Here is a 19,915-nt window from a genome sequence, read left to right as displayed (position 1 = left end):
TCCATTCCAAGGGAAACTGAATATATTTTTACCGCGTAGCCAGTATTAATTCAACGAGCTAAATAGCATGCGTTTCTCGACGCTATTTTATGGTACGTACGTTGCCGTGAACATTGGCGATAAATATGAAACAGCGGACTGTAGGTCGAGTCAATTCTCGCCGCATTCCTAGTCGAAAGCGATGGTTCAATTTACGCGATTACTGTATCAACAGTTTCCTCGTAACTGCTGGAAACCTTGAGAAAAGAAGATATTGGAAAAGAGACGATGGGAATAATCCGTCGAGAAGGAAACGAAAGAAGATCAGATAGCCAGTTAAATTTAATTATCTTTTGAGAAGATATTTGGAAAGAAGATTTGTAAAGATAACGAGAGTAACGTTGAGAAGATTGAAAAGATTTAGCGAGTTTCCGGTGAAGTATTAAAGAAGATAAAAATCTCCCATAAAGCCTGTGCAATAAATCGAAACGGCGTGAGATGAGTGCACGCATGAACACGAATTGATAGCGTATGAAAGGCAAGAAAAAGACAGCCTTATGCAATACCAGGAGAACCGCGATTCATTAGTGCCACGAGTCCGGTTTCGAGTTGAAATACGAGGAGGCAGAAATAGCCTTGCGGGAGAACGGTGGCCGTCGCAGAAAAACAATAACCAGCCTCTGAATTTTCCTTCGCCGTTCTAATCGATTATTTTTCCTCGTTTCTAGCCCTCCGATGTGGTTACACGATGATTTCGCGCTATTTTCGAGTGGTATTGCCGCAAGTTTCGCAGAAAATAGGTCACGTAAAAAGCAAACGTGTGCTCCTCGAACATTGCTGCGAGGAAAGTAAACGAAGTAAAACACGTGTCAGTTTAATTTGATAAGATTTCTATGTTTTAAAAAATTCCGGATAAGTTGGAAGAAAAGTGAAATATCGACACGTAAAAATCGCGTCTTCTCGAACAACGACAAATACTTTGTATGAAAATCTTTAACTCAAGGAATCTTTGCACAGAATCTACGAGTTTGCAAGTTTCCAAATGATAAATAATTCGTGGTAAAATCTTTAATGCGGATAAAATTAGAGTTTAACGTATAATTCGATGTATTTCTAAATATATATAGGTATTTGTTTAATTTCGACCTCGCGGTCAAGAAATAGACCTGGTTCGCGTGTATTTGCAAATATTACATTGTACTTGGTAACAAAATCTTTAATTAGAGAGAGCTGCGGATAAAATTGTATTGCAATATACAAAAGCCTGTATGTTCCTAAATATCGAAATATCTTCGTTAATTTCGAACGAAAATGTTGCGCACCGGGAGTTCGTTATTTTAACACGAAGACTTAGAAATATTCCAAAAACAATAACCGGACGTAACCTTAATTTATGATTATTGGAACATACCTAAACTCGTTCACAAGTATAATAATCTCATACATTTGCATGATCGTAGTTTGTATGGCTATCGTACGTAGATTGGCAGGCATTCGTAGTCGAAGCAGTGGCCAACTTTGCATACGTCGGTCGTTTTCAATACACATCGGCGAACGTGGCGTATAATCACTCAACGTTTCCTTCTGCTAGCTCTTTCCAGCACCTGCATACGTCTGTTGACCACGTTTCTACACGACAAATCCATTAAAAAAGAAACTTCTTGCCTCTGTTGTCTACGTTCGACTTACGTATCTTTTACATTCCACCAGAGCCAAGGTAAATAGGGGACCAAAAAAAAAAGAAAAAAAAATAGAAAAAAAAAGGAGGCAGGAAGAAGAACGTTGTTCCTCTATTGCACATTCTTGGAAAGCGACTACAGCTTCTGTTTCCTGTCCTCTAATCGTTCTAATCTGTCGCGATGAAACCAACGATAGAACCCGGTTGGTCGGTAAAAGATTCATTAAGCGAAGGAAGCAATTAAGAGAAGATCAGATCAGAAAATAATTAATCCTGTTGCTGCCTCTTGACCGACTTTTGTGGATTCGTTTCTAACGGAATTTCATTGGTGCAATGTATTTCTTTAGAGTACGAAACTGGCATAGTTTATCGTTGGATGTACATGATCTCTTAGAGAGAGAAAAATTTGATAGCGTAATTTTGTAACGCTAATGAAGTAAATCTGATAAATGATGTAATTAGATCGAAGAAATCGAAATGTAGATGCAATATAGAATATTCAACTAATTCGATTAACTAATTGTATAAAATATAAGAAGAAACGTAAGAAGAAAAGAAATGTAATCTTCATTTTTACCCAAAGTTTATCGATGAAAACAGAGATTATCAAAATGTATCAGAATTCGTTGTTCGTAAAATATCAAAAATACCACGAAAACATTTTATTCAACTTTCGCTACCTAAACGCGCGATATTTGTTAAATGCAAATTTGTTAAATCCACTGCGAAATACCGCAGAGTCGCATTTCGATATAAACAGCTGAATCGTAAATTTTCCAAAGCTGAGATCGATAGAACAGGACGAAGAAGAAGAAGAAGAAGAAGAACCTGTTCCCCTTGATGGCCAGTGTTTTCCTCTCGATCCGTCAGGATAAATCGCGATATACCGTGATCGGCGAGTTAATTAGAGATCGATCAATTAGATTAGAGAACGGGGTCGAGCCAGTGAGTTCGTGGAAATTATGCCCGCTGGCAAGCATCGCGATTTCATTTGCCTGCTGGTTGGTTAAATAAAAATGCGAGGACGCCATCGTGATACGGCCTTTCTAATCTATTTCATTCCGATTCTCTACGATTCGATTCAACTCGAACGTTCATTAGAGAAGAAGAAAAAAAAAAGAAAAGAAATTGAAAGTGGAGCTCATGAATAACATGGGATATAAAACTTGGAAACGTGGATGGTCCAGTTGCGTTGATCAAAAGTATCGTTCGAGATGTCGTTGCATCGTCAATACGCGAATTACATATTCGAAAAGATAGCGAAGATTAAGGAGCCCCACTGATTCAGAACCTTGAAAGAAGACCTCGAAGATTTATTGGACAGGCTCCGTAATATTTCATCACGGTTAACTGAAAGCATCACGTATGAATTAACGATGCTGATTTTTTAATCTGACATTTTGAAAAACCACTTCGCCTTACGGGCAATCGTTCCTGTTCGTCAATTAATATTACAATTATAATTCCCATTTTAATAATAATATATCCATTGAATGAAACACAAATGTTCTATCAGATAATGTTTTACGAGAATGATAGTTATCTAGCGTCATTTTTTATAGTATTTAGTCATAGTTATTTGGTCATTTTAAAGATATTTATTCAAATTGTAAAGTACAAATTAAATAATAGAAATAAAAATACTTTGAAGATACAAAATTTCTTGACTCGAATACGCGTATGACTAATAATTTTGTATTAATTTTTCAGAAAACAATTGCTACAATATGAAATATATGAAATATTCGTTCTGCCCTGAATATCAATTGAATTTCATTTAAATATGAAATTTCATATTGAAATACGAACAATTCAACTGACAATGGTACAATATTCTAGGTATTTTTGTAATTTATACAGAATGTATAGCGTGTTGTTAAATATTTTGTTCTCTTTAAACATATGAAAACGTGATACGTGTAAAACGTATATTTTATTCTATTGCATATAGAAATTACAAAAATGTAGAAAATACCACTACGTTCTGGTAATTGTATCTGTATGTTTTTCGGCTAAATAAAAAATAACAAACGATTCCAGATTACTCGTATCAATTTAGATTAAACATAAGGAGTGTTTAGTAAATTCGTTTATTAACGTTGCAAGCTGGAAGGATCAACACGGTTGTTTGCCTTTCTTCGATTGATAAGCCGCAACCGATATGAACATGTTTTACGAGATAATGCTGCGATAATATCGATAACGCGTTCATATCCGTCTTTCAATTGCAATATAGCGTTCCGAAATTCGATCTGAGCACGACCCTTTCAAAGCGTAATAAAGTCATAAGAAATAAAAAATTAACGACTTGGAAAATTATTGCTTCTTTATCGTCAAGATTCCGATACCAGATATAAAGAACACGAATTGTTAACTTTTCATGAGCAATCAAGTTTAACAGTTGCATCACGTATAATAACGTTTAAGATATGTAATTTATGGCAACGTATTTGATGTTTTCTCGTGATACCTTACGAAACATATTTTATGGAAAATCTTAAAGTACAGATACGTGTAAGTTTCTGCGATTAAGAAAAATTAAGAATGTTAGCGCTGTTAATAATTTGTACAATTTTACCAATAATATTATAATAATAAGATATTAATTGAATTACGCAAGAGAGCCGTGGCCCTAATTTAGCCACGTAAAGTAATTTTAATTTTCACCAAGAACGTGATACATGTTGCTTCGACTGTTCTGATAAAACGATTTTAATCATCGTACTCCCTCTTCAACCAATATAAACATGAACAAGAAAAAGACCGAAGATAAATAAAACTTATGCGTGCGTAGAACGTAGTCCCAGTTAAATGGGAATTTAACTTCAATCAAGGCAACCACCAGCGAAAGATACGAACGCAAGACCGATTGCCGTGAATTATTCATGAGCCACAGACAGCTACATGATCGTTTTTCATATTCTAAGCGTTTATTTATGAGCTACGTTATTTCGCGGAGGCCTACGGAGACGAACGATTCGTTTGAGACACGAGGGGAGACAATGTTACGATTGATTCTTAATCGATAAGGATGAATACGATGGTGAGTTTGTTTCAGAAGATTATTAATTACATAGAAACGATCAGTGAAGAAAGTAAGAAAAATCGACTAATCAGGAAATATCGCTAATTGATAGAGAAATAATTGAAATTTCTTCTTTTATCGAGCTGTTCCGTCATAATCGCGATTAATAAGATAAAAATACGATCAACGAGATAAGGAAATTCAATATCGTACGCTATACTGAATCATAATTTGAATATATATGTTCGACAAGTTATTAATTATTACTCATTATCGTGAAAAGATTTTTTGAAAAAATAAATCAGAATAAATTAAAATATTAATAATTATCTCATAATTTAATTCCCAGAATCAAAATTATCCATTTTACGTGAAATTATTTATAAGTGTTTATATATTTATTAGAAGATCGCGAGTCCCGTTAAATTTACGAGACTTTGAAAAATCGATATTCAGTCACGCTCGTTTGTGATTCCTTTACGGTAAAAATGAAGAAATATCTTTCGTCAGAGAGCAAAAACAATTCGGATGCCCGTGTACGATGTATCGTGGCGTTTACATGAAAACTATCAAGTTATTTTTACGCGGCGAGGACGTCGAGCGCGCGAAACAAAGCCGTTCGAATCTGGATAACGCAAGGCTTCGCGTAAGAAGCGTAGGGGATAGATTGTAGGAAGAGCAATTATGACCCTGACCAATCATCGCGACGTCAAACTTTCATTTCGAAATATTATCGAGCAAAGATCACGATAAAGTGGCTGATCCATCTTGTAAAATTCGACAGGAATTTTATTGCGATAAAGGCTTGAAATAATAATTTCAATTCCATATAAGCGATTGTGAAAACGTGACCGTGTGATAAAATTTATCGCGACATAGCAATGAACGTTTGTAACAAATTAAGTAAATAAGATACGGCTAAATTAAAAGTCACGATAAAGAAATTGGAAAACAATTGGGAAAAATTAGAAGGAGCTGCAAGATCGCGTAAACATGACAAATTCTTCGATTGCAACTTGTATTTAGAAAATTCAGATTTTTCCAACTTTGTATTTGAGAGATCGAGTTTCATCGAATATCGGTTCTCGAAAATTAGATTTTTAAAGTGTCTTTCTCTTACAGACACGTCTTTTACAACGACGTATCTTTGTACAAACACGAAACCTAATCTGTCGAACGTTGTGATCTTTATTTTGATAGAACAAAATGGATCATACGTAATTCGATAAAATAATATAAAACGGAAAATATTGTGCATCCATTATTTCCTTATAAAACGAAAGAAACTTTTCAGACGATCTAATACAAAGTTGAATTAGAACGTTAAACAACAAATTAGAAAAGAGAAAGTTTACGATGAAAAAGTTAGAAAATCGTAAAAGATAAAAAATGAAACTAAAGGGAAGATAAGAGACAAATGAAAGGTGAAATAATTAAGAAAATCAAATGAAATTAACAAAGCTTTAAATAAATCAAAGAATAATTTCCATTGCCTGCTCGCTTTCTCTTATACGTAAGCAGAACACGTAAAATTATTAGCCGCTATTTAAATACATTTATTCGCAACATCCTACACGATTCTGTAAATAATTATTCAACCATCGCGTAAGACGAATAAAGAGCAGTTTGTCCATCGGATTTCTCTAAAATATTCATTTATTTTTAACCACTTTAACCCGTATATTTTTGCAAATGTAGAAACTACTTCGGTTCGAATTCAATTACACCCAATTCCGCCCACGTCTCGCTTTCATACAATGCTCGTTTATCGCTGGCATCATAAACGCCCGTTTACGTCTGTTAATAACGAAACAGTTGATTTTCAACGCATTAAAACACAGAACGTGAGTGAAAGTTTTCCACGATACCTCTTCGAGATCATCTATTGCAGAATCATCGGAGTAATAAATATATCGAATTATATATACACGTACGAAACATAGATACAACATAAGTGTAAATATCCTTAGCAAATAGAATCAATTTAACGTTTCCAATTTCTCACGAACGATCTTTTATTTTTCAGATCGATAACTCGGTTTTACTGGAAACCAGGATTTACCAACACGCTTCCGGGAAACGAACGTTCGAATCGGTTAGGCCGCAAAAATTCACGATCTTAATTCGTACCGAGAACTTTCTCAATTGAGCCAATTAAACAATTGCGATAATTAACACGGTGAGCGATGGGACGCAAGTTGGAATTCCGGTTTCTTCTTTGCAGAAGATCGTCCGCGAATAGAACGACACATTCAAATTTCTCGAATCAACAAAAATTCGTTACTTCTCGATCGCTATTTTCCATCGAGATTCAATTTTATGATCATTAGAATTTGGATAACGAGTCAAAGAAAGATAAAGAGAAAGTAGAAAAATATTCGAGCATGGAATCGATCGGTAAGAAAGAAGGGTGGGGGACACGGTTTCCGGGGGAAAAAAGACACGCACGTTACGTTTTAATATAATGAAATTTTATTCTTTTTCGTCGTATTTCATTCAAAAATAAAATTATTTGTAAAAAAAGGTTTCTCCGCTTTCTCGATCGGTAGACAATATATGTAACATATACGTATGCGCGCCGATATATATATATAAATATATACAGATACGTCTATATATTTATACATATATACGTATATATATCTTTATAATAATTATTACATATTACAATAGCAATATTTACTCTCATGTATAGGGTTATACATAACTCTATATATGCGGTGCTTTTAAATCTTCGCGTCGTCATCACCGTACTATATACTATATTTATTTATTTATATATCACGCATATATATATATATACACATATAACAATCATCGTTTTTATATGTATATATACACACACACACACACTCTTCTTTAACGGGGTTATTCTCGCTTACATACTAAATCACATTGTAGTTGTTTCATCTTTACTTTCATACGTTTTTCTTTGTGCCACCGCTTTTTTCTCCGCTCGCTTATACTCTTTAAACTCTAAAAAGATTCCGACATTATCTCAGCCTAACATTATTCATTTTCCAAACATTTCTTTTTTCTTTTCTTTTCCTCTTTATCTCACTACAAAGAGTTCCATCGTACCAATTGTCCCTTTATTCTCTGTTTGGCCATGCTAAAACAGATCGAAAATTTCCAACAAGACAAATATCATATACCATTCAGATCGTCTTCCGTATCACATGATTTTTTTTTTTTTTTTATCCAATTCACATTTTTCATATGCGAAGAGAAAGTAATAGAAGAAATTGTGTACGCGAAGAAAGAATGAAAACATCGCGCGATAAAAAGTATCTTTGGAATCCTTGATGGTCGTTGTCATAATTATGTCCTCCTTTTTGTTTCTCTTCTCTATTTATAAATCACTTGGAGAAAAAGGCACGCCGTAAGTGATGGCCGACTAATTTTAATTGCATGGCTCGTGAAAGAAAGAAAAAGAGGATAGAAACGAAGGCTTCTAAACACTCGCCTCTACCATCTTGCGTTTTCCTTATGTCCTTAATGAGAAAGATCATTTTTTTAATTGAGGAAAGTACGCCGGGAGTTTTCAGAGCGAGGCTGATCTCTCGTGAAATAAATCGAAAAGGAAAAAAGAAAAAAACGAACGAGATTTTCAAGCGAAGAGAAAACAGAGCACGCTTATTCTAATGTATTTTAAGAGAGAAATAAATATAATATGCGTTAAAAAAATTGTCAAGTTATGTGCCGAAAGTCGCGCGTCAAAGGAGGGGAAGAAAAGTGCGAAAAGTATCGGCGCACACAAGCTCTTTTGGAATTTTCTTCGATTTATAAAAAAAACAAAAAAAAAAAAAAAGACAAGAAGAAAGAAAGGTCACAAATGAATGATTTAAAAAATAATTAGTCGTACGAAAGATATGTTTGAAATTGAAATTAAAACAATGATTATCTACAATGAATGAAAAATTCCTTCCCTTCGTTTGAATCGATTGCTCCAATTATCCCACGTGTATATATATATATGTATGTATATGTATATTATTACAATGTACGTGTATCTAAAAATATCGGATAAATTTCTGTTCTTTCATCGAATTGCAATCTCCCAACGACGAATCGCTTCGAGTTCGTCCTTTACACTACTATTAAGCCTACGTCTCGTAATTAAACGAGCTCGCAACCACGGAGAATCACAACACGTTTCTTCTTCTCCTTTTTTAATCATTTCTATATCTTTCTATCTACGACTTAAAAAACAAACAATTGTGCAGAATACGTTCATACCTGATCACAAAACAAATTCATAAAAGTTACGCTATTAAGATACGATGTTTAAGGCATCAATAACCTAAGAATCGAATTTCTAAATATCCGAACGTTCAAATCTTTCAATGTCCAAATTTCAATACGTCCAGATGTTTTAATTTTCCAAATTTCCAAAGTTTTGCGCAATGCAAAATATAAACAATAACACATAATCAGTTAGCAAAAAAACTTAACAGAATACGCTTCCTCGTATAAAGAACGAATGAACGCACGATTGCTCGATTATATTGCTCGAAAAGCCGTCAAAAATCTCCGTAACTCATCAATCATGATCATCCTTGTACTATTCGCAAAAGTGTTGCGACACTCCGGGAGAAAACTTCTTTACAGCGATTCCTTGCGTAATGGCACAACGGTAACGCCGTACGATTCTGTTACCACTTGCTTCTTCGATTCGAAAAATAAAAAAGAAAGAAAGAAAGAAGGAAAGATGCAAGTCTAACTTTTCGATATCCATCTGACGTACAGAAATAAAAAAGAAACTTCTTCCCAAGCGCGTTTCTTCTAAATGCAAGTCGTCGTCGCACGTGGTAACACAATCGAAACCTACGAACGTGTTACATGTGTCTGTTGCTCGTGTTTTATACGAATCTGCGAGTGTATCACGCAGCGTACGATAAGTTACGAGGGCATACTGGACAAGACTAGATGCACATATGACGAAACGACAGTTCCATAGACACAAAAATTAATACTCTCGTCACTTCTACTGCATATACTCGATTTTGTTTGATCCTTGGAATCGTTATGTTAGGTTAAACTGAGAAATCAAAAATTTCCGATATTACATGGCTTGATAGGATGATGCAAAAAATATAGTGAAATCACGTGAGCAGTGGCGAAAGTATCGATGTCTTTGAAACCGAGGGGGAACACGCAGTATCGGCTTAAAGCTACGGGAAAATAAATGAAACAGAGAGAAAGATTCAGAGCTTTTTCACGGAGAGTATCGTGGACACGATTGCGCCACGTACATAGAAGCGAAAGGAAATTCGAGCGAAATTTTCAACGGAAAACACGTGGCTGAATCGTATCGATACGCGAGAAACGAATGCCTTTAACGATAGAACTACTAATCATTAAAAAGTAATTAGAATTGAAACGGTAGAATAAAAAAATAAATATAATTATATATTCTGTCTCAATGACAACCGATATTAATTTTGTCAGATAAGGTAACTTTACCTTAATTGTACACATAATACGAAGTTCATTTTATTTTAATGAGTTCGGTAGTTCTAATGTTAACCCCTTGCCCTACGATTTAAGTTCCAACAGTTGCGCTGACTTCACGGTCTGGCTAAGCGTTCGAAGTTGTGCAAGGTACAACTAATTTTATGTTACTATATACTCGTGTTTCTTATGTTTGGCCCGAAGAACGTACCACGAGACTAATTCGTGTTTTTTATGTTTGTCTCGAAGGACGTACCACGAGTCTAACTCGATGTTATAGGTTAAAGGGTCAATGCGTCGCTAACGTGTTTTCTATCCGAGCACTCCTTTCTAGTGTGCCTGGTTTTTTACTCGTCGTTACATAATCAAGTCGAGGCTGGGACGCAAAAAGTGCGTGTGTTCCGTGTAGTGGCTAATGCGTCGCGCACAGTTCAAACTTGTGTTTGTCCGTCTCGGTTTCGGATGCGGACGGCGACACGATTTGGTTCAACTGTCAACACAACAATGACTCACTACACGTGATGTTCTGCGCGTGTGCACCTCTAGAACAGGCTGCAAATAGTACGAATGCATGTGCTATTGTATAGTTAAGATTTATCGTTACCACGAAATCTTCCGAAGAAATCGCTTTCTTTTTCCTCCTTCTTTCTTTTTGTCAACAGTTTTCCCCTGATTTATCGAGAATCTAAGGAATTCTCGCGTGGCCCGGGATTTCGTGGCAATCGTTGCGGTCGCGAATTATCGCTTCGTGATAACAGTACCTACGTCCAGCCTTCGACGCAGAATAATTTTTTGCTTTTTCTCTTATTCGAATGATAATAAAAAGCGCGGTTTGTTTGAAGAACTCGTAAGGTGTATATAAAAGATGAAAAGCCGCTATTACACACGTATTCACGCGCAGTGTAACATCTGAGAAAATAAAATGCAAGAAGACTAAGAAAAACTCATCTTTCGGAAGGGACAAATATGTCGAATGCGTCTAACAAGAGGCGAGAAATTAAGAAACAAGAGCTTTCTAGTAATATTAATCGTTTCTGGTGCGTATTCACGGGAATCGACGAACTTTTGTCGTTTGAAGATGCTGTAGAGAAATGTCTCGAACTACATCGAGTTCATATTTCTTTCTTTCTCTTTTTCATTAAATGCGAGCTTATGGAATTCTTCGATAATTTCATCTTTTTGACTGCGATCGACCTTGTGGCCGGGAACGGCCGTTCAATCTCGCTTTGTGACCAAGTACCATCATTGTTTCTAAAGGCTGTATAAAATAGAGTAGCGCCTGAAACCAATTTTTGGCGTTGAAATCACCGCGTTTAACCCTTTAACCTACAACGTCGAGTTAAACTCGTAGTACATGCGACAAACATTTTTTTTTCTTGGCCGCATTCGGACGTGCAAATATATTTTCTTGATAAATATTAACGAGATACCCTTAAAAATCTTGTCCAATTATCAATAGGTAATAATTATTTATCAAACATCTGGCAACATAAAATTAGTTGTACCTTGCACAACTTTGAACGCTCAGCCAGACCGTGAAATGGCGCGACCCTGCCGATAGTTACGGCACGCGCTGTTGGGACTTAAATTATAGGGCAAAGGGTTAATGAATAAAACAGAAACGAGCAGGTAAGACGAATAGGCGATCGATCGCACTTTTCCAAGCGTTGGTGAGTGTGTTCCAATGTGCACGGTTCGTCCCCAGAGCTATGAACTTTCAATTGACACGGAGACAAATTCGGCATCGATGGTGCGAAGTTTTCGATGATAAAGCAAACGTTCTACAAAGATACTAGAGCGTCTACGACGCCGTGAATCGCGAGAACAACGTGAGCCAGTTGAAGCGTAACCTTACGTTAAACGGATATCGGCGACGGGCACCTTAGGCGAAAAGGCCGCAACTTGGACCTTTACCACCTGTATTGAATAATGTAACGCCGATATTAGCTCACCAGACTTTCACGCATTCATTACAAAACAAAAAAAGAAGAAGAAAAGGGCAGAAAGGACGCAGACGATCGCAAAAAGAAAAATGCCCCGTGGATTGATTACAAAGAATGCAAAAAAGTATTATTATCCTCCGACAGGGGGAAAATCCGAGAATAGTACAACGTTAAAAAATCGATAGGAAGATGATGAATGAGCGTAAAAAAAACCCGACAAACGAGCATCTCGAAAGATCTTCGATCGATTATTACCATCGTTGATTTGATCGTTTTCCCCCGGACGAATGTACTTAATACAATCGGTAAATTTTTAGAAAGAACAGCTGAGAGATTCGAATCTCCCGCCAGTACTCGCCAAGTTCTCCAAAATGGCCGCATTGCAAGGTCCCACTCTTCTCCGCGAAGTCCCACCCACTCTTCTTTTTCTCCATCCTTTTCTTCCCTCTTCACTCCCCACTTCTGCTTCCCATCGACGTACTTCTCCAAGCTGTTTATCTCTCTCTTTCTCCATCCGTCTTTCCCCTCCGCACCATTCTTCTATACACATGCACGTAATGCGTTTCTCGTGCACATGTATGCATGAAAAACAGGCACACACAAAGAAGAGACACGCGTATAGGGGTGATTATTATCTCCTTATTCTTTTTGTTTCGCTCTCCTTTTTTTTAAAAAAAAAAGAGTCTCTATTTCACGCCCAGCACACCAAGGCACTCCCTTCTTCTTCTTTTTCTTCGTCTTGCTTAGCTCTTCTCACGCCGTCGCGCACGATCATCACCGTGTCCCCTTTTCCCGAAAACAACAAAGCAAACGAGAGATCGTAGTCAAATGTAAACAAGTATCAACGACGACATCGATGTTCCATGGTAGAAGCTTCCGACTCCAACAAAGGGGAACAACATTGCCACGTTTGTAAAAGTAGCAAGAGCCACCGTCAGACGAAACAATACACGTCGGAGAGTCCCGTCCGATATAATCGGCTCAGAATTGACCCGAGACCGCCATAATCTGGCAGCCAGAGTGCACGTGGTCCATCACCTGCTCCTTCAACCGGCACACGTGCTCTTTCAGCCTATGCACCACCGCGCTCAATTCACTGTTCTCGCCCTTCAACAGCTTAACCTTGTCCTCCAGCCTGGAGATGCGCTCGAGCTTGCGCCTGCGGCATTTAGACGCAGCCACGCGGTTCCTCTGACGTTTCCTCTCCAGCTTGATTCTTTCCTGATTCTCCATATCGATAGGAGACATCGGGGGTGAACTGGACACGCTAGGTACCGTTTGAGGCTCATCTTTGATCTGTAGCAGACCTTGACTCACCGAAGATTCTGTACTCTGCACGCTGTTAGGTGGTTCCAACGTCGTATACGTAGCTCCATAAATGCTACCAGGTTCTTGCGAGCTGTCCGAATGATGCAACTCGTTCAGAGCGTCGATGAAGCCTCGAGCGTACAATTCTTGGGCCTCGGTCACTGCCTTTGGAAACAGAATCTGCGTAGGTGTTGGTAGATTCGTCACTAAACTATCCTGCTGACCGATGATTAACTTTTCCAACTCCGGAGAGCCTAGTTTTAACATGATCGGTGATATAATGCGGATGTCACTCAGGTGCACAACACGATGTCTCGACAACTTGTGAACACCCAACTAAACGTACAGCCTTATATCCCGTGACTCACGTCCACTAAAAATAGCTCGGTCGTCACTAGAACGAGTACTGATTGGCTACTTCTGACATCATTCGCCGTTTGCCATTGGCTGAACAATCGGCGCTACTAAGAAATGGCTGGCGCATGCGCAATCGTGCATTGCTATTCCTGTGGAGGGAGAGTTTGAACGCCGGTACGCGCGTTAAAGACGCAACTTTTACTCGTTGCGAATTCGCGTTATTTTCGAGGCTCGATAATAGCGGTGCTCTATGATGGTGCATAAATAATGCGAGCACTATTGAACTGCAAAAATATCGCACTTATGTACTTCACGAGAGAATTTACTGTGCGTACTGAATCTCGCGCTGTTACGCTAGTACATGTTTTGTTTCTTTCTTTGAACTTTACTATTCCACTCTTACCCGAGTGGGTGTTTTTCACATTCTCGCTGCGCGTGTTGTGAGACCAACTTGTTTCATGTTTCGACTCCAAGAACGTCCAAGAGTTATACTCGCATATTTAATGTCTCCTTGTTTTTTAAACGATGAACATTTATTTAGAACAAAAGCGGAAAGATTTAAAAAGGATTACTGGGTCAAGATTCATGAGAAAATTGGTAACCTTGTTGTTCTGCTCTTTAATGTGTCAGCTGCGCATAATTACACTTACATGGAATCGCGTTAATGCATCCATTGCATAAACCCGTATCAAGCGAGCTACAAGTCAATACACCAATCACGATTGTTTCACGCTATCTTGCATTCACCACATAACGCTTGTAACTGACTATTCGTATATTGAGCAAAATGTTCCGCAATCAATTGATACTACATATGTAATTCATTAGAATTCTATAACTCTTATAGAACCCTCGAACTCGAGTTCGATTTTCATACGCTTTCTTTTGCAAATATGTAGCCCTCGAATATATATATATATATATATATTATTATTTTTGCAAAATAATATACGTGACATATAACATCTATCTTCTTAAACAAGATCGTAGATTGAACGACATATTGCATTAAATATACTTTCAGCCTGAATAATTTACTCATCGCTAGAAACTACCGTTTTAATTTACCTGAGAAAGGTATTCCTATCGTTTTAAACCCTTCAAAATCATTCGTTTACAAAACGTGAAGACAGCCACATCTGTCTGATTATCTCAGTAGCATCCAAGCATCAGAGTAGATAAATTGTTTAATCCCATAAAGCTTAATTATCTATTGATTCTCAAATATAATTTGCTTATCAATTAACAAATTGGCTGAAATCCAAAAATATTTCATTATAGTCTGTTTGTTATTTATTGACCTCAATTATTTATTTTGTAGACAAAATAAACGTTTCAGTAAAATGTAAAATATTATTACATTGTATAATATAATTATTTTGTTTAATACGCATGATAAATTTTATCATATGAATATCTAGCTATTTTCTTTCTGTTTTTCTTGGCACTTTGCGATATCACAAACACGAAACTATGAATATGAAAACAGCTTTATAACACATTGCTATATCGACTATGCAAATTAAGCGTTGACCTCAAGCTTAGACTTTTAGCAACAGAAAGTTCCGCGTGCGTACACCCACGATTGCTACTAGGTTGCAAATCAATTATGTTAGTAACAATTATATCATAACGAATTATCCAGTTTTTCAAGTTGTAAACTTTTAATTCTCATCACGATAATTTACTATATTAATTATTAAATTAGATTTTAGTAAAGTCAAAGTGCTAATGATTTTTAAAAAATATTTATTTAATAAAAAAGTTTATGTGGAGAAGGTAACACTGGTTGCTTGTTTCATCTTGAAATTAAACAAACATGTTTAATTTTCACCTCTATGCTGGCCGCTCTATAAACCTGTCAGCATAGGATAAGGAATAAATAGTTAAATCCATTATACATAATACTTCTTTTTTATTTATGCACCGATATCTCTTTGAACACTGCCAATAAAATCGATCTTTTAAAATTGTTTCATCCATCGTCGAATGCTTCAATAAGCATTTTTTTTATTTTTCATAATTATGTGTGATTGGATCATTTGCGTTTGTCATAATTCCACAACAGATTGGAAATATTACAAAAATCTGCTAGCTTCAGGTCATATTGATAAAACAATAGAAAACGCAATGTTCTAAAATGTTGGTTTATTCATTGAAACATAGTTAAGGATACAAAAAGTACATCATACGAACACTACTACGAGAGGAAGCCAAAATCACCGAAGCTATGACTACGTCAAAGCAAGCCGATTTCCTGTAAATAATTAACAATTGCTGATTTAATAAAAGTGTGCGCAGCAATGGAAGCAGAACAGTTCGAAACGTGAACTTGCTGTATAGTATGTTATAGATGTTTGAAGAAATCATCAATTTAGTTTCTATTTTTGTCTTCATTTTCTTCCCTTGTTTTAGAAGTCCGTCCAATGAAATTCACCACACGCATTAGTAACTTATTTACATCAAAGGGAATATCAATGTGTCTTACAAAACACATGATAGTATTTTATTAATCGCTTCTTCAATATCAATAAATATTGCGTTGTAATTATCGATTTCTTCGTAATTTCCTGAGACAATAAGATAATAAGAAATCTTGATAACTTAATATAAATAAAAAGATATGTAAACAATTTAGTAAAAATTAAAATAGAATTACTTACTTTATCAAATTAGGTTCATGATATGAAATCTGAGCACGTTTTCGTCTAGGACGATTACAAGTAAATGTGCTATTGGTACTTGTACTACTTTCTGAATCGCTTGAATTGTCCGCACGTGAAGATATAGGACTTCTATATATAAGTACTTAAGTTATAATCATATACAGTTAATATACATCATCATTTATCTAAATATACTTACAAAGATTGATTACAATCACGAGAAATTGTTTCATTCGGAGAAGGTGTCCTAGATTTAACATCGGATTCATTCAATTTTTGCAGCACTACTTTAACAGCACTTGGGTCTTTCATGGGTTTGCCTTTCTTCTTTTTGTAAGAATTATTTTTCTTGAGTGGTGGTGTATTATCAACAAAATCATTGAAGTGCGTCGTAGTTACCTTCTGCCTTTTATTCTTCTGCTGCGATAGTTTTGACTCTTTTTTTACTGGCGCCAACTCTATAGTCTCATTATCATTATTCACAAGCAGTGGCAGATTTACAGTAGACTGGTTAAACGTTGATTCGTTCAAAGTGTCATGCGAAACAGATGGAATTGGACAAATTTGGGATATCTTTCGAAGAGTAGTCGTTATTTCTGGTTCTGGTTCAGCTGGAATTATTGGTTTCAAAGCAGACTCTTCTAGTACTGGCAGCTTTAAATCATTTATGTCAAAATGCATATTACGTGGTTGTCGTGTGTATATCAGCGTGAAATCATCTTCATCGTCACTTTCAAAATAGCCTCGTCTTTGTGTAATGTAATTTTGCAAATTCGTTGTAGAGGCATTCTCTGTTTTACATTCGTTTTCATTTGCATCTCTCACTATAGCTCCGTTATAATAGTTGTTTTCATTTTGTTGAGGTATATCACATTCATCTTCATTATTTGCTTGTATACTATTCTTGGAATTACTCACATGATTTGCACATCTACTTGACATTGATAGTGGCGACATTTCTTGCATAGTTTCTTCGAATAGATTCTTCGATTCTTTTTCTGTTAATACGAAACTTATACTATCATCATTAGAAACATCTACATCATCAGTCTTTTTGTCGTTATTTGTAAAAGAAGGCACGACTTGGGAATTATCAAATAACCAACTTGGTCCTTCAAGAGGATCCTCCCAGTTTGATGTAACACTTTTTGTTTCATTTACTTTTTCTTTCTTTTGTTCATCTGTAGTATCTAATTCATTGTTGCTTTCTTCATTTTCATCCCCAGTGGTTCCATCATTATTGTTTCCAGAATCATTGGGAGTTGATGTCTCTGCTATAATCTTAGTCTGAGAATCTTCATCTTCTTCATTACTACATCTTGACCTATCAGTTTCTTGACTATTTTGATTCTCTGTTAACTGTAGATAGCAATTAAAGATTAATTAACGTGAACATTAACTTTATGCAAAAATATGTTTACTGGCAACACAAACCATTCGAATGTTAATAGTATGAGAATTTTGCAATAATTTCGATACGTCGTTAAGCTTCACTCTGGGACTTCCTATACGTTCCAAATTTTCAATAATACATCGAGAACTGCGATTCTTCGGCGATCTTGACTTTGACTTTGTAATTCTTTCTGATATTCTTTGCGACATCCTTCCTGATATTCTTTCCGATATCCTTCCTGATAGTCTTTCCGACATTCTTCCCGATATTCTTCCTGACATTCTTTCCGATATTCTTCCTGACATCCGTTCAGTAGAATTTCTGCTACTTCTCTCGCTTAATCTTTGTTCGCTCTCATCTAGAAATGAATACTGAAGTTATATTAACTTCAAAATATGCCAATATGAGTCATTAACAAAACATACCACTGTCTCTTTGTGAAGCCACTGTTAAAGGAGACAATCTTTCAGGCATTCTGTATGTGCGACCATTTTTCTGCAATATTTAATTCGTTCGATAACTCAATTTTTCAAACAACTTTGTTAAACTTAAAACATTCTACAAAATACTTACGCATGTACGTCTTACAGAGACCCCATTAGGAGACATTGAGTTGTTTAACTCTTGATTTCTGGGGGGTGTTCTTACCTCCGGTATTATACTTAAGTTTGATGAATTATTAATATGCTGCATATTTAATCTACTTAAATTAATGGTGGGTTTTGTAATGGTGTAACCGCTCACCATAGGCTTCACTACTCCTCTAGTTGGAGATTTTATTGACAGTCCTTTCAGTGATTCCCTTTCTGGAAGAATTTTTTTTTTCTAGAAACCTATCTTTAAATCTACATAATATAAAAAGAAATAATATGTAAAAGAGCTTACTTCCAGCAGAATTATAAGACATCTGCATATTCGTGGCAACAGATTCTACAAATTCTTGACAAGATGAAATTGTATTTGTTAAGTAACCAGTCAACGTCACTAACATTTTAAGCATTTCTTTAGCATTCTTTAAGATATTTGATATAATGGCCTAAAAGATATATTTTTATAAATCTGATTTTAATAAATTGACAAAATATTGTATTTAACATACTTTACTTACATCACGTTTATTACAAGCTAAACCTAAATCTTGTACTTCAGCAATTAAAGCAACATTTTGGGAAAATAATAACTGACCTTCATGCTTTTCTTTAGATAATGCTCTTGCTAATGAATTGTTGTTACTTTGTAGCTGTTTACATACTGTAACAATCAAATTTTGATATTAGTCTTAAATACATTAAAAATATTGTATAATTGAATAGACATATATTCTTTTAGAAACTCACATGGTTTATAAGACTTAGCTTCATGGTAATTTGTTAAAAAATGTTTCCTTTTAACCAATACTCTCTTCTGTGATTTTTTAACCTTCCTGTGATTTAGTATCTGGGGCATTTTCCATTTATTATTTGAGCTTCTAAAATATGACAAAAATACCGAAAAAATACAAAACTCACAAAAAAGCAATGATAACTAACAGAAATTTTACATTATGAAACTATCAAGCTATCGTACACATTCTTTACAGTTTATTTATTAAATTCAATTACTAAAGAATGTAAAAACATCACAATATATATGTCCTAATTACTTAAAATTAAATGCATACAAAATATTTTAAAGATAAGGATTTAAAATAAAAGAAAGATATTAAATGTGTATCTTAAATTATGGGTTATTAAACACACAATATTTTATATACTAATATATTTATTTCAATACAAGTAATAACAAATTAAAAATATGGGGGGAATAAAGTTCTGAATTCTGAAATTGTATAAAACAAAAATTAGTGCTAAAATTAACGAAACCGCGTAGTTTTGGTACATACCTGCTAATACGATTAAATCTTTTTAAATTTTCCAATTTATGGATAGTTTATGTAGTAATATAATTTCTTCTCGACAATCATAAATTATTTAGTTATTTTTTAATGTATTACCAGAGGTATTACAGTCACATCACAAATTTGATATCGTGTAGAGCAATACTTTTCCGCCATTGTGAAAGTACTCACGGATCTCAAAACGGCGGGATAAACTCATTGATTAGAAGCAGAAT

The 19,915-nt window shown here is 35.4% G+C and overlaps 3 protein-coding genes across 3 annotated transcripts in view; 1 reads left to right on the top strand and 2 right to left on the bottom strand.

Moving 5' to 3' along the window:
* Nucleotides 1–19,915, top strand: part of LOC138183118 (lymphotoxin beta receptor inhibitor) — a 201,786-nt gene that overhangs the window by 178,709 nt on the left and 3,162 nt on the right. The gene's annotated exons all lie outside the window — the stretch shown is intronic.
* Jra (Jun-related antigen) lies at nt 7,132–13,731 on the bottom strand. The gene has a single exon (XM_069119696.1). It carries the CDS (start codon nt 13,652–13,654, stop codon nt 13,061–13,063), a length of 594 nt encoding a protein of 197 aa, XP_068975797.1. The 5' UTR covers nt 13,655–13,731; the 3' UTR covers nt 7,132–13,060.
* On the bottom strand, nt 15,878–19,861 carry LOC138183112 (serine-rich adhesin for platelets). The gene is made up of 10 exons (XM_069119677.1): nt 19,686–19,861; nt 19,141–19,271; nt 18,912–19,054; nt 18,689–18,839; nt 18,377–18,609; nt 18,229–18,298; nt 17,845–18,161; nt 16,610–17,769; nt 16,408–16,539; nt 15,878–16,314 (listed from the first exon to the last, which is right to left on the bottom strand). The coding sequence occupies exons 2-10, from the start codon at nt 19,247–19,249 to the stop codon at nt 16,293–16,295; spliced, it is 2,337 nt and encodes a 778-aa protein (XP_068975778.1). The 5' UTR covers nt 19,250–19,271; nt 19,686–19,861; the 3' UTR covers nt 15,878–16,292.

The sequence above is a fragment of the Bombus flavifrons genome, chromosome 9 (assembly GCF_040668555.2).
Source record: "Bombus flavifrons isolate JBK064 chromosome 9, iyBomFlav1_principal, whole genome shotgun sequence".
In the NCBI taxonomy this organism is placed as follows: Eukaryota; Metazoa; Arthropoda; class Insecta; order Hymenoptera; family Apidae; genus Bombus; species Bombus flavifrons.
The sequence above is the reverse complement of the archived record's forward strand: the minus strand, read 5'-3'. Positions and strand labels throughout refer to the sequence as shown.

Bases quoted from the DNA above. Each gene is read 5' to 3' on its own strand.
- Jra (XM_069119696.1), bottom strand. From the start codon at position 13,654: ATGTTAAAACTAGGCTCTCCGGAGTTGGAAAAGTTAATCATCGGTCAG.
- LOC138183112 (XM_069119677.1), bottom strand. From the start codon at position 19,249: ATGCCCCAGATACTAAATCACAGGAAGGTTAAAAAATCACAGAAGAGA. The intron at 18,840-18,911 runs GTAAGTAAAGTA...TATATCTTTTAG, and splicing joins TAGCTTGTAATAAACGTGAT to GCCATTATATCAAATATCTT. The intron at 16,315-16,407 runs GTAAGTAATTCT...TTATTGTCTCAG, and splicing joins CATGAACCTAATTTGATAAA to GAAATTACGAAGAAATCGAT.